General features: G+C 48.8%; 1 protein-coding gene across 5 annotated transcripts in view; it reads left to right on the forward strand.

The window, feature by feature from the left end:
• The window catches only part of CHD2 (chromodomain helicase DNA binding protein 2), an 84,698-nt gene extending 78,805 nt beyond the window's left edge, over positions 1 to 5,893 (forward strand). For all 5 annotated transcript variants that reach the window (XM_084642506.1, XM_084642507.1, XM_084642505.1 and 2 more), the window contains 2 exons: positions 386 to 635; positions 1,433 to 5,893. In XM_084642506.1, the coding sequence (XP_084498632.1) occupies positions 386 to 635; positions 1,433 to 1,766 (584 nt within the window). In that variant the 3' untranslated portion in view covers positions 1,767 to 5,893. The remainder of the gene's footprint in view (positions 1 to 385; positions 636 to 1,432) is intronic.
• The last annotated feature ends 9,572 nt before the right edge of the window (positions 5,894 to 15,465 follow it).

A 15,465-nucleotide genomic window follows, 5' to 3' on the forward strand; every position in this document is an offset into this window, starting at 1 on the left:
TACTTTTGTTAATTTCTTCCTTTTACCTTAAGCCCTTTAAAAGATTCCTCTTTAAATCGGTATTTACTGCCATCAATGACTGGTTGTATTATAAACATGCTGTGTCTAAGCCTCAGAAGGGACTTTATAGAACCCACAAAGCTGCCATCAATGACTGGTTGTATTATAAACATGCTGTGTCTAAGCCTCAGAAGGGACTTTATAGAACCCACAAAGCTGCCATCTGGAAGCTTGAATAAGACAAACAAAAACCATTGCCCGGAATTACCACCTGCTACTGACTGCAAGCTTGCCACCTGTGTCATGGTCTGTTCTGACCTGCAACTGGAGGGTAGGGTAGGTGATGGTGAGACCGACTCTCAGGCCTGTGTTTTTCTTACTGCAGATCGAGGAGACTGGCAGAGAGATCGGAAATTTAACTATGGTGGCAACAGCAACCAGGTCTGGGGTGGAGAACGGCATCACCAGTACGAGCAGCACTGGTACAAGGATCACCACTACGGGGATCGTCGGTCTCGTGGCGACCCCCACCGAAGCTCCGGGAACTACCGACCAAATAACCTCTCCCGCAAGAGGCCGTATGAGCAGTACAACAGTGACCGAGACCACAGGGGACACAGAGATTATTACGACAGGTAACTGTTAATGTGGATTATCACAAAGTGGAGTTAGCAACCATTCACCCAGCCACTGTGCATACATTTCCTGCTTGCCACAAGGGGGAGCCAGGGAGCTCAGTGGAAAGGGGTGGGTGTGCTGTTGGCACTTGCATTCTGGATTCAAATCCAACGCAGACTTAGTCACCTAATTGGGTTCTTGTTTCTTCTCTGCCTCGCTGAAGTTGGCATCATTACGTGGGTTCTCATTTCTGCCTTGCCATCCAATTAGCTTAGACATGAACTCTAGTCTGTTTTTTTTCCACCAGAAGGCTTTAGACTCCAAGCATGACAGTCCGGTGTTGGGTCTCGGCTTGTATGTGTTTCCAATCAGGAGTTGCCAACCCATGTTGGCAAGCTCACTGCGAGGGTATTTAGGTGACTTTACTTTTCTTCCCTCCCTCCCCTTATTTTCGATCACCCCTGTTCTATCCAATTCTGGCTTTACCCTGTAAATCCCTTTTCCCCGACCATGCTGCTAGTTCTCTTCTCTCCTACATGCAGACACACCCAGGTAGCATTCTCCCAAGAATGCTTTTAAAGGCTTCAAGTCTCTCTACTACTTAGATTCCTGGCTTTCTCAGGCAAAGGACACCTAGTCTTGTTTGTTTGCAGAGTGCTATCCACACCTACAGGGCTGAGTAAATAATCACCAGCAGCATTATTCAGGGGTGGAATTTGGAACATTCCTTGGATATTTCAGGATGGGATATGGGGGACTGCATAAGTATGCTCTTGAGATGATTTTATTTTGTGTGTTCATTTTTTACATCTAGACACCATCACGATTCCAAGCGGCGAAGATCTGAGGAGTTCAGGCCCCAGAACTACCACCAGCAGGAATTCAGAAGAATGTCTGATCACAGGCCACCCATGGGATACCACGGCCAGGGACCTTCGGACCATTACCGGTCCTTCCATACAGACAAATCGGGGGATTACAAACAGCCGCTTCCCCCTCCTCACTCCCAAGTCTCGGACCCTCGCTCACCCCCGTCTCAAAAATCCCCTCATGAGTCCAAGTCACCCCTGGATCACAGGTCGCCCCTGGACAGGTCATTAGAACAGAAAAACAATCCAGATTATAACTGGAATGTTCGAAAAACATAAAGCGACTGGGAGAGGAGGGAGAGAGCGCATCCGAAATACTTGGTCTGATGCAACAGCGGCTGCTTTTCCAAACCGCTAACCGGAGACTCTGAACATGCTGCTATTGTTTTGCTGGGTGAAGGAGGATTTGGGGGAGTGGGCAGGGGCTCTCCCCAGCTGTTAGTTCTGGTCTGGATTCCTTTTTCGTATGCCCCTTATCCAGTCTGGCATTGGAACTGGATCCATTGCCCGCAGGGGGGAACAGGTGTCATTCTTTGCTTTAGTTTTGTTTTTCGTTGAAGGCTGCATCCGACAGACTCTTGTGAATGTTTCACAGCTGCGGAGCTTTCCCCAGAACGTGGATTGATGCTGCTTAAGACTTTGTAGACAGCTTTGTATGCCCAGTCTGACGTGACGTTACGTGACACATGCTGCTGTGGGGTGGGCATAACCCAGTCAGGCTGGGGTTTATGTGTAACCAGTGTGTGGGTGGGATGCATTTGGAGATGGACAGGAGGGCTCTCTTAGAGTAAATAACTGACCCTGCTCTTATGGTCCTCTGAGAGGAAGGGGGAACTTGGGGCCCCTCCAGAGTGACTCAAAAAGGTAGGAGGAATCCATCGCTTCCCTGCCCACGTGGCCATTTCTCATGTCTTGATCCATTTCAAGAGACTAGTTCTGCTTTGTGCACTATCATGCTCCCTCTGCAGCACAGATAGGGACATAGGAAACATTCACCTCGGTAATCTTAAAACAGGTGGAGTTCCTCAATATTCAGAGTCCCTGAGCAGAGCCTTAATTCCCCCTTCAAACCAGTGAGACGGGAAATGGCAGTTACAGTATTTCCCAGTGGAAGGGGCTCAGGAAGCCGTAACACAAACCCTCTTGTCCCATTTCTCTGTCGCTGCTGCTAATAAGGATGTTCCTTATGTAGTCATATTGGCTGGAAGCTGAATGGTTTGTGGTGGAGGAATGGCTCTGGGAGTCAGGGATCCTGGCTTCTATACTCCCCTGCTGCTGACCTGCTCTGACCCTGGGGCAAATCACTTCTCTGCACTTCAGTTTGCCCAACTGGAGAATGGTGATCCCAGTCTTTACTCCTCCTTGTAGTACATTTTGGGTAAGAAGCTATATGCTGGGCTTGGCGAGGGCACCATGCAGAGCTAAATGTGAATGCAGTTGGCTGTCTGGGGTTTTCCATGCAGAGCTCTCTCTTCGCACAAAGCAGTGAGCTGGCCACCTACCTGCCAAAGTTCCAGTGATCTGTGCTAACTCTATGAGGAGGGGAAAGTAGCTGCATTGAATGAACTTGTGTATCTTTAAATTGGGAACTTGCATAAGCGCTCGGCACTTACATTTCTGGTGAGCAATAGACCAAGGAGAACCCTAAACTCTCAGTGTTTAAAATCCTCGTAGCAGCCCCTCCCCCCCAGTCAGTAGATATCTAATAAGCCCAAGAAGGGTAAGGGGAGTGGAATGGTTTGCAGCCAAATGAATAGGCTTCACTGCAAGCATTCATCGAAGTGTTAGGATCACGGTGCAGCGTGAAGGGGTGATGTCCCGCACAGAGGGATTTACCAGAACGCTTCCAGTAAGTCAGGAGTAGCCAAAGCACTCGCCACATGTAGAGCAGGAGGAGTTCCTAATTTCAGCTCCATCATCTTTACTATGGCGTCAAGGCGCATGGAGACTGCAGGTCCCTAGTGCCAGGCTCTACCTTGAGATGAGCAACCAGGCCATTCAGATTAAATTGGCACATTTCAGGTCGGGACCTGTAGTCTATGCGAACTGCAGCTGCGTACTGAAAACAAGGCCAGTGGCAAACTGCTCAATTTAATGCAAAGGCTGCAGAGCTCGGGTTCCTGAAAAGGTGGCAGGGTTACCCTCATTTGGGCAAAATGAGAACACACTTCCCTTTAAAGGCCTGAGATGAGCTGGATTTTTAATTTCCTGCCTGTGTTTTACTGGTAAATTATCTTGAATGTGCAGAGCCCAGAGTAAGGACCAGAATGGCCTTTGGGAAGAATTTCCCTGTGGCGCTTGTAGGGGTGAACAGCCATATACATCCAAACCAGCTGAGGCGCCTGCCCAAGCGAGGGAGCTGACTTCCTTCCTGCTGTGTCTTCCTGGATGAATGTAGGTCACAATTATTGTTGGAGACCCCGGCGCGGGTGCTTATGACAAAGGCCCTGCCTGGTTGGAGGTGAGGCCGTTAAGGCAGGTCTTGGTTGAGGCAAAGGTGTTAACTCTTCCGTTGGCAGTTTGGAAGGTACACGCAAATCAACACTAATAATGCCCAAGCTTCCTGTCTGCTTGGTGCTGACGGGATGAAGTCCCTGAAATCTGTTACGATCATTGTATGCTTGATCCATTCTGAGCCGATTGGTTTAATGAGGGTATCTCTGTCCCAGGAGATCATTCAAAAGCAACCATGGTTTGCTGCAAATGGGAACAGTGTGATTCTGGGTCACAGTGACATGTGCATAACCCGTGTACAAAAGTTTGTATACCCAGCGGGGTGGCTGTATCCAACTCTTCCACCCCATTAATTTAACCCCTTCAGTGCCAAGGGACATGCAGAGCATGACCTTTATAAGAAGTCTGGCCGTGTAGCCCAGTGGGGTTGTATGTCTTGTCAGTGGCACCCAGAGGCATCTCAGAACTAAGCCTAAGGAGGATTTAGGAGGGTACCGAAATGTGGCTGTTTGGTGGCAGGGGAAATGCTGTGCTTCCCATTCTTTGAGCTTTCCACAAAACTAAACAGAAGCAAAGTGGCTTTGCTTGCTACAAGGGAACCAGGACTGGCAACCTCATGTTGCACTGATGCCTCTTCCAGGGCACTGCAAGAATTTCTCTGCAATAGAAGGAAGGGAGTGGGGACTAGCCCCCATGTCTTTCCCCCTTTCGTAGTGGAGGGCAGAGATAGCGTCTCTCCCAGCATGTTTTCAGTAAGCTGCGATGGCAGGTGGACACTATCATGTTCACAGTGGGTCCTTTCTTTTCAAATAGAGGTGTTGGCTTATAATGTGAATACTAAATTCACCTCCTTGCCAGGAGGAGCAAAGAGCGATTTACGTTGTTTTTCATTCACATTCATGAAATCCTAACAAAATGTTACGTGCCATAAAGTTGTAGCAAAAGGCAGTACTGGCCAGACCAGTGTTATGGTTGGTGCAAAACAACCATAAGCCCAACGACGGGTTTGCTGCATCCGAATCAAGGGGCTTGGCCTCCAGGGGTTCCAATCAGTATGAAAAGTATTTTGGTTTTTCTTAAAACAGAAGGAAACAAAAAATGCAAATGTGAAAGCTTTGTCCACATCCTTTTGAGTTGCACTTGGAAGTCATGTAGGCCTCATGCTAAAGGAAGGATTATTTTGAGTTCTGTCATGGTGGGTGGATCTTAACTGGCTTTGGTTTTACAGAAGCTGGAGAAATCAAATCTGAGAGAAATAATCCCTTCCCACAGGCGCGCTCCCTGTGTCCCAAATAAGGGACCACAAAATCAACCATTGGAAATAGGCAGTTGAATGACAATGGGGTGGGAAGGGGACAGCCCCACAGCCATAAATTTCAGTGTGGTGTTCATGTCAATGTGTGGTGCAGCTGCTCCCACTAAGCCAGCCAGTGAATTGCTCTCGTCTCAAAGGAAAAGTTGCAACATCTTGGTTTGGTTTTGGTTTTTCAGCTGTTCAGAGTGACATCACAAACCCCATTGGAAGCCATGTAAAAATTGCATCACTTATGAATTTGCACCAGAACACAAGTCCCACAGACCAAAAATCTGCTCTCCACAGGTGGTGTTGGGGCAGTGCCCAGCTTAAGTGGGTACTTTACAGCTCTTTGAGATCTTTACATGAACTTTAAGTGATCCAAAAAAAAAAGTACTAGTCTACTTTCATCCATTTCCCCTGCACCTTCCCCTGAGCAAAGGGGGAGAAGGACTCTTACTGTAAAATTGTGGACTTTTAAACCTGTTGACTAAAACAGTAATTAATATTAATTTATATTTGTGAAAAAATGCCACTGTCCTAGTGATTTCTGATGTAAATATGTTGTTTATATAGTATGTATTAAATTTTCCTACACTGTAAAACTGCTGTACTTTTGATTCTTGTATATTAAAAAGTGTTACTGAGATTTTCAGAACCTCGCCGGCTTGTTGTATCTGGTGTGTGCAGTACAATTGCTTGCTAAAATACGGCATGTTTCTAAGCTCCTGTGGGCTTTCATTTCAGTGGGGTTTGAGCACTGTCCTCTTCTAGGCCATGTCTAAGAAAAACATGGATTTTTTAAACGTTTTAAAACCTTATTGTCGCTTCTCTGGATTGTACACTGCCCTTATCACCACGGTATCTGAGGGCTAGATCCTCAAAGGTATTTAGGTGCCTAACTCCCATTGATTTCAAGGGGAATTAGGAGTCTAAATGCCTTTGGGGCTCTGGGGTGGTGTAGTGCATGCCGGCCTGCACAGAGTGAATTTCACCCTGCCTGCTCAAACTAGAGAGACTGAAAAGAATTTCCAGCTGGGCCGGGGAGGCTCCGAGGTTCCTCACTGCTGATTTACACTAAAACTCCCTGGAGCTGGCAAGCATGGCGCTGACTTTTATTTACTTTGAGCGTATTCTGTGACCGGGATTTTTCCTTTTATTGGCAGATAAGGTAGCAAAAGCTCCATTTGCTCAGTAACGTGTTGGGCTCCGGGGTGCCGCAGTGTCGGCCATGAGCTCCCACCAAAGCAGTTGCTGTCTCTCCTCTTGGAGCCCCCTCGTCCACTACTCAAGACATCAACAATTGGTAGGAAAGGGCTCAAGAGCTCCCCCTGCTGTGCCTGCAGCTGTATATCCACGCCGTTCATGACCGTGGCTGGTACTGTGATACACAAGCCTCAAACCAAAGCTTCCATTGTAACAAAAAGTAACTGGAGTTCCAGTGATGGGGGAGGGAGGGGACAGAAAATGGGCAGGGGTGTGTGTGTGTGAGAGAGATTTCTTGTCCGGCAGTGGGAGAGGTAGTAAATTTAAAAGAAAATTTAATGTCACAGAAGATTCTCAACAGTATGTTAACTATCGCACGTCTATTTTAAATGAGGGCATAAAGAAGGGTGATTTTAAATGATCTTCTCTAGGCTTCAACTTTCCGTCTTGGGTTAAATGAGCAGATTTTCACAGGCTTACAGCAAGAGGAATTATTATTTATGATTTGCTTTGTGGTAAACCCTGGGAGCCCTAATCATGGACCAGGACCCCATTATGCTAAGAGCTGTAAGAACACAGAACAAAGAGGCGGGCCCTGGCCCAAGGACTTTAAGCAAAGATGTTGCTTACACCCAAAGCAAATTTAAGGTGACCCAAAAATACATTGCAGTGTTGCTATCTTATTGCGTGTCTCACTGTATTTGGTTGGGTTTTTTTGTTCAAGCCCCAGCTCCTGGATTCATGTAATTGTGGGAATTTTGACTCGGATTTAAAAAAAAAAAAAAAGGTTTCTTGCCCTCATGGTTGTGGAAAATAACTTAAAATTTGACCCCAATTCAACTGGACGGCTCAAAAACCAAAAGACAAACCCACAACGTATCATTTTTTAAAATCAAGACTTTCAAGCCAACCTCTGATTTGAGGCTTATCTTATGATTTTGATTTTCTTATTACTTTTCATAAAGAAACAATAAAGAGAAATGAGTTACAGCTTGTATATGTCACTAAATACTGCACAATTCACAGGCTAGCCAATCAAATTGTGCAATTACCAACTTTACCACTTGTCAAAGCTGTAAGACCAGACCATACAAAATCAGACACTATTACGAAGACAGAACATGTTAGGGTGGGGGTAATAATAAAAAAAAACATACACAAATAGGCAGAAAAGGGAAGGAGGGGACTGGAGGGGGGATGGAAAAAGAGTGGTCAAGAGCCATGGAAGTCTGACATTTGTGTTATCAAGAAATGGGGTCCAAATTTCTTCAAATATATATATTTGCTCGCTGTGGGTAAGCTGCTATTTCTTTGCTACTAACTGAGACTGGTGTGAATGCTGCTGCTCTGTTCTGGGTTTAATCCTAGTCCCTTTTTGTAAAATCATGCACTTTGTGACCATCAGGAACCAAAGTTGGTGGCGTAGTTAAACCCAGCCTAGTAAGTACATAACTTAGGCTATAATTTTCAGATGAGGCTTGATTATTGAAGCCAAGCCCTATTTACACTCTTGTATCCACCTGCCTAATACATGGACAGTCCCATAACCTATGGATCAGGGTTCCTTTTTTCTTTATTACAATCCCAACAAATACCAGCGCACAAAGCCCCCGTCTTGCACGATCTCAGTGGCATCCAATACATTTTGAATAGAACCTTCTGCTGTATCAGGAATAACGTGAGAGCCACAGAAGCATCTTTAACATTCCATAATATTGAATCGGTCTTTGGGGCTCTTGTAAGAGCTGGGATAACTCCCACGGCTTTCCAGGCTTTCTTTGCCCGGAATGTAGCTTGGGTGGGGGCAGGGCGTGATGAAACCTGGGATGTGGGCCCACTGAAGACCCTACGTGGGGGTTTACCAAACATGTTCACAGTGTGGGTCACATCTTGGATGGTCTCTAGGAAAGACTTTTCTCCCATTGTGACCACACTGACCATCAAAACACTCCCCCCCCCACCCCTTCTTCCCCCAAAATCCCTGTGGCAAGTAAAGCCATTGCCCAGAGAGAAAGGTAACGCTAGGAAAGCATGAGTTCCAGCTGCTTTCTATGCAGTGTATTGCCCCTTTCCGTAAAGGGTAGTCCTTAAAGGTTGGTCTTCATTTTATCATCGCCCCCTTCCGGTGTCTTGTTCCTCTTTCTTCCTCCCCTTGCTCTTGTCTGCCATCTGATTCCCCCTTGCAATGCTCCTCTGTTAGCTGGTCCTCCCTCCCTGCACACATTTTCCTCCAACCTGTTGCTCCTGTCCTTCCTGGGACAAGCGGACCAGACACTTGGTGGTCTTCCCCCTCTGCTTCCCTGGACATACCACTCAACTGCCTTATTTCTCTTCTGTCTGTGGCTGGCTGCTGCGTTCCTGCTGATGGCGCTTCTCCCGGACAGCTATTCCTGTTTCCTCTCTACCGTATATAGTAGAAGCTCCTTGCTTTTCCAGACATCCATGCTGTCTGCAGTGAACAGCCTGGGCACCTGGCCACAACAGCCAGCATCAAGCAAGACCAGCGAGAGATCTGAGGAGCAGCTTGAGAACCAATGCCCTCGCGAACTGGGTTACATCTGTTTGTGCAAGCTTTGAAACTATGGAGAGCTAAGTACAATTCAGTCCTTTGTGCAGAAGCAAAAGTGGTGACAGGCTGGGGAAAGAGATCAAAGAAGGGGGCAGCCGGCCAGCATCTAAGCAGCAGAGGCTGAACAATATTAAGCTTTGCAGCTGTCTATAGAGACATGTGACAACCTGGTGGTCATCATACAGCAGGTGGGAGAAAAAGCAGACCCTGATCTTATTGTCTGGGAGTGGCAATGAGGGTCCCATTGAGCTGGAGAGAACTTGCAGTGTTCCCAGCACCTGAAGGGAGTTCTCCACGCTATCTGTAAGCTCATGGTCTCCTTCCTTCAGTGGGACTTGGGACATGGGCCCCTCCCTCCCCCATCCAATTAAAATGGGCTCAAGATAATTAACATGCACCTTGAGAACCCATCATCCCCACTGTAATGCACCCCCACAAGCACAGCTGCGTCTAATCCCACAGGATTTTGCACCCTTGCTACAAGAGAACAGGAAGTGATTATGTGCTAGAGCCCCAGTAGAGCAGCCCATGAGCTGCTCCAACTTGGTTCATTTTCAGTAGCTTTTCCCTCCTCCTAGGTCATTTGAGGCACTTGGAGTCCATGCCATAACTCTGGGCCCAGCTAAAATCTAGTGCAGGGGACAAAGCTATTTCTGAGTTGCAAGAGCTCATTATAAAAAGGGCTCTTACTTTTCACACCTGTAGCCACTGGCTTCAGGCTTTTCCACTCGCCGTGCCTCTGAGCTGAGCCAAGTTTCAGCCAGGAGTGAAATTTCACAGCTGAGTTTTATGCCCCTAAAAAATGGATTTTATAATGGAAACACTGACACAGCTGTTAACTGTAGCAATTTGGCAGTGGGGCCAGTCTCAGTTCCAGAGAGGCCCAGGGATGGAGGAGCAGGGGAGCGGGCTGCGCTCAGGCCTGAGGTGTCTTGGCAGAGCTGTGTGTGGAGGGGGAAAGGAGAGCTTGCACAAAACTGGCTTAGGGCTCTTAATTCCTTACTTTCATGAGTGCTAATTTCATCTCCTTGGGCTCTCCTACACCCTCCTGCCATCTCCATGGGTACGTCTTCCTTGCAAACCTGGGTGATCAGCAGGCTTCTGAGTCAGCCTAGACCCGCTGTGAGCAGCCCCACTGCACAGTGCTACCTGAATCCTCGGGGCGGTGCTCCCCTGGGTGCAGCTCTTGGAGCTTTGTGCTGCAGCTGTGATTCTTCCCCAGGGAATTGTGGGAAAATGTCTCTTTTGGGGCACACATCAGGAATTGTGGGAAGACTCTGGAGGCTTATCAGCACTTAAGTTATTTAGCTGGTGCCCTCCCTGCAAAATGGGCAAGTTCCCCGCTGGAGTCAAAGCCGCACTCAAGACCAAACACACCCCCTGAGGTGGGCCAGGTAGCCCAGGTTGAAGGCATCATATCACTTGAGTGAGAGGTTTTGTGTGTGGATGGGAGGGGGTTGGGGCAACACCCAGCCCAAGTAAGAGCCTGGGCTAACTGTGCAGTGAAGACAGACTGTCTCTCTTTATATGGCCCTCACCACCCCAGTATCTGAGCAGCTTCCATCTCTTCCCATCTCCCCTCTGTACATCGGTTCCGCCTGTCCCCCGTGCCTAGAAGAGCCTCGCAAGTGCTGGTCCTGACGAGCGCTCTCGCCTCGTTCGGTGAAGCCCCGCCTCACAGAAGAGGGTTCTTGCTTTTGATCCATTGTCCCATCCCCTCTATTTGTATTTGAAAGAGGCTGGACGCTCCCCAGGAAGGAGCCTGAGCCCTGATTCTGCTGTGCTGTGAGGCACAAGGGCTCTCCCCGGGGTGCTCATTCTTAACTGAAAATGAAAATACTGAATATACGTGAGCAATGTGAAGGGCGCCCCCTATGCTGAGCGCACTGAGTCAGCGCTTACTCTGCCCTTCCCTTGCTCCCGGGGAGAACGCAAGGGTGGGTGCTTTGCCTCTGTGCAGAGTGTCTCAGCCAGGGACAGTAGCCACAGTGGGATGGAGTCGGCTAGTGGTTGGAGCACAGGACCGGGAGTCAGGACTTCTGGGTACTGACCCACAGTTTGGCTTGGGCCCAGTCACTTCCCTTGTGTCTCAACGTCCCCATCGGTAAAGTGGGGATAATCTTCCCTACTTTGTGGGCTGCTTACCTAGTGCTTTGGGTGGAAGGTGCTGGAGCAGCTAAGAAGAAGAATATATCAACGGTGGGCAGCTACAGGCACTTGTTCTTAAAATAAAAGCCTCCAGGCTGGGCAGGGACACAAGTGCTGTGATCAATGAGTGCTGATTTACAATAGTAATAAGCTCTCCAAGCTGGCTGCAGTGACACCCCTGCCTCTTACTGGAAAGGGAACTGCTTGGTTTGCCAGGCCAAGGTCCCATCCTGCCTGGCACCAAACACAGGCCCATCAATTATGGGCAACAGAAGGGCCATTTCTTTGCATTTACATGGAAACTGCACATTTGGCTGATCCCAATCTGGAATTCTAACCACTGAGTCCCAAAGGGACATAGCCAAGGTGTTCATCTGGCTCGCTTAGGTGCATGATTCCAGCCGGAACTATGGTGCTCTGTTCCTTTCCATAGCTCTGCTGCACGGGCACCATCTGGTAGCCAGGTGGGCAGCAGGTGATGCCAAGTAAACGCAGGGGTTTGAATACCAAGGGCTGGGTTACTAAACCCACCAGCACGGAGTGAATGCATAGTGCAACTGCTGTGCAATGGGGGGGTGTGATCTGCTCCCCAGATCTGTCCCGCCCCATCACAGGGACCTTGCCCAGCTGCCGTACTGGAAGAGCTGCTGACTCTGTGTTGCCATCAGCGAGGTTATGAAGATAAAAATCTGTGACTTTACAACAAATCCAGGGAGGAAAGGTTCTTTCCTGTGACAACTTTCAGCTCCTAATAGTTCAGCAGGTCTGGCCCTTCCTGGTGTGCAGTCAGACACCCAGGGTAAACCACAGGAATTCGATTGTCTCTAAAGCAAGGAGATGAGACATGCAGTGCAGCTCAGCATGCCTCGAGCCTCCTGTTGGAGTTGAAGCAGGTGCTACCATGAAATTAAAGTGGGGCCCAAGCCTCTAAGTACCAGAAGAGAGCATGCAATGCCCTACCGCTCTTCCATAAGAATAATCCTTGGTGCTTTCCATTCATCAGTCCCAAGGGGTAATTACCTCCATTTTACACATGGGGAAACTGAGGCACAGGCTCTTTTTAAGTGTCTGGCCTAAGGGCATTCAGTGCCTCAACCTGCACTAGAACCCAGTCTCCCAGCCTCAAAACTGTCTTTGTTAGTGGGCTATGCTGCTTCCTATAGAATTCGTTTCTAAATTAAGGGATTGTCCCCTGAGCCTGGGAGGCTCTCGCACATCAGCGGCAGGGCCCCGCCCCAGCGCTGCCTGTTACGCATGGCCCGAATCACAAAGCCATTTCCTGATCGGGAACACAGAGCCCCAGGGATTAGCGGCCATGGTGGTTGTGCCATAGCTGGCGCCTCCTTTGAGGGCACTTTCCATAAAGCCGATAAGTGCAAAGAGCCAGTTAGCCGGAGTTATTGCTCCCTGAAGCAGCAGGAGGGACACCAAGCCCACGTGCTGTTCTAGAGACAGCCCTCTAGAGGGCAGCAGATTCTCAAAGAAAAGCCATTTGCAGAGGATGCATCTGCTCCAGTTCCAAAGCAGACAGGAGGTTGCACATCCAAGAGGCATCTGCATCGTGCACGTCTGCATTCCAGCCAGGCTCTGCATCGACCCCCTGCCGGACAGGTGCAGCTCCCAGTGAAGCCAATGGGTGCTACGTGTGCACAGCTCAGAGTGGAGTTTAACCCCTAATGCATGGCTAGGCTCTCCCGTAGCTTCTAATTTAGGCCTTCGAGTGAAAGCTCCTGCCAAGGAGACTGTTCCGGAAGGGGAGCAGGTCACCAGAGCAACTGAGTGGCTTTGGCGTGACCCGTTCCTGGCTGGGACATTGAGAGACCACAATAAAACGGTGCAGAAAGCACATGCTGGCAGGTGCAGAATTCCAGGCTCCCGCCTCTGCAAGGCAGAAGCACCGTATAGTCCTGCGTGCTGCATTGCCCCAGCCAGCTGCAGGGGTGCTGCCATAACCTGGGGAGCAAAGGCTTAATGAGGGCCATGTGGTCACTGATTGGGCAGGGGCCTGGGGTGGGTGCTGATGCTGACAGCCCCCCTAGGAACATCAATCTGTGAATGCAACTAGTGGCAAACAGCTGCCGGCAGTTGTTGCTGCAGGTTTAGGGACCTTGCGGCACCTGTAAACCCCCCCCCCCCCCCCGGCACTTCAGCTTCCTTGTGTGTGTAAAATGAGGCTTAGCAGGTTTATCTGCTCTCAGAGATGTGGCAAGACTCAGCTGAGAGCAGTGACTGGAAGGTGAATGGAAATGCAAAGAACCAGTGCTGCTAGCATAACCCACAGCTTATCGTGTGGTACTTGTCCCCCCTATGCCCAAGCCACGGGCTGGTACAGCCCCAGCGAGAGAGGTTTAGCCTGTAGCTCAAACCATAGAGACTCATGCTCTAGCTCTGGGAGCCCCCTTTCTGCCAGCCTCTGCCCGAAGCCACCCTGGAGTTTTACCTGCTGCTGTCTCTTCACGGGAGTTAGCAAGCTGAGGTAGATGCCACTGCAGTCCTGCTGCAGCACTTCTAGTGTAGACTAGCCCTGAGTCCATCTGAATCCTAAGCGCACTTCACAAAATCGCTACCGCCGCTGCCTTGTAACGCAGAGGGGTAAGGACTGCACTGCCGTGGATGGACATGAACCCAGCACAGCTTTGTGCCTTAATGGGCTGTTAACTGATTAACATGCAGGTGCAGATAAATAAGGTGCATAGCAGGCCTAGGAAAGGATGAGTAGAAGAGGGTGCTGCAGGGCTCTGAAGTGGCCTTCATTTGGCCTGCATCTCAGGGCCTTCCTGGCAGTTTCAGGAGCTAGGCTCAGGCATTGGCTATGAGGGGCAGGTAGACAAAGGGGAATCTTGGCAAACCACTGACAAATCCTGTGGGTAAACCATGTACTGAGTTCATAGCAGGGCAGGTGGTATTAGTAACAGGCTGCAGTTCCTGTGATTAGTAGGATCTACTCCCCCTCCAATAATCCTAGTTAGCTAGTTCTGGGGAGGGGGATTTCTTGGGGTGGCGTGTCAGGTCTGTCCCAGCTCCCTTTCAGAAATGGTGTGTAGGGAAAAACAATCAGGCAGAGGAGAGGGAGGGTCAGTGGTTTGACCAGCTGTGGTGTCAGGCATGGGTGATGCTGTTTGTATGAAGGCCTTTCAGCAAAGGGCAAACCAGGCCTTCCTTGAGCTCATCTCCCCCGGAGCCACAGTCAGGCCTTGTCTGTTGGGTCAGGAAAGATAGCAGCTAAAAATACCAGTTTAGGGCTCTGGGGCTTTCTTCCTCTAGTACTGGCCTGCTCCTTTTAGCGGGTGAAAGCCTAGGGACTGGGGTAGTCTGCTAATTTGCCTTCATTTAATAGCTGGAACATGGGCTACTATTTGAGTCCTAATAGGAGCAGCATTCTGGTTTAGGAGCACTAATCTAGCCTCAGAGGAAATGAAATAAAGGAAAAAATACTCAGTGGTTTATGACAACCCGGGTGGGTATTACTGGGGAAGCACATTGTGGCACTTCCTAGTGTTGTGGTCCCTGTGCAGATCTTGCCTGATTGAGTTTGAAATGGTTGCTCTCAGTTCGAGTTTAGGTGGATCTCAACTGAGGCCTGACAAAGTTTGGTTCGTATGCTTTGATGGTAGATTCAAGAAATCTGAATAAGATGCCCATAGGGAAAGTTTCTTTCTCAATCCCAGCAGTCAGTGAATAGCTCATACCCTAAAGCATAAAGCTTTATATCCCATATCAAATGTTCTTCATCCTATCTATAACTGTGAATGTTTTCATAATCCATATTAATGGCTAATTCTTTCCTTCATTCTTACTGTATCCTTGGCCCCAATGGTATCTGGTGGGAGTGAGTTCCACAAGTTAATTATGCATGATGAAAATGTGCAGTTCTGATTCCATCCCGGGCAAAAGCTAACCCCCTGTTGGGCCAACAGCAGGGTTTGAACCTAGGCCCTTCAGCATTAAAAGCGTACACCTTTTAAACCTCTGAGGCAGACCAGCCACTAGAGGAAGACCAAGACCCACTCTCTCCTAATATGTTACACACTCTCCTAGTATGTGGATTCTCAACCTGGAAGGCTGCAGTCATCCTAAACTTCCCATGTTGCCCAAATGGGAGGACGATCCCAGCTAGATGGGGGAGGTTGCTGAGGATGGGTCATGCCAAGAGAAAAAAGGGGCTCTGATTTTCCATAGAGTGAGAATATTCCACAAGAAGATAGAAGCTCATCAGGCTGTCCTTAGCGTGTTATCACACTTTCTCACATCTTTCTCATTTTCCTTCCTGATTAGAATCAAACACAACACAAGGCAGAAGGAAAACA

Source organism: Lepidochelys olivacea, assembly GCF_965140295.1.
Source record: "Lepidochelys olivacea isolate rLepOli2 genome assembly, chromosome: 10".
NCBI classification, from domain to species: domain Eukaryota; kingdom Metazoa; phylum Chordata; order Testudines; family Cheloniidae; genus Lepidochelys; species Lepidochelys olivacea.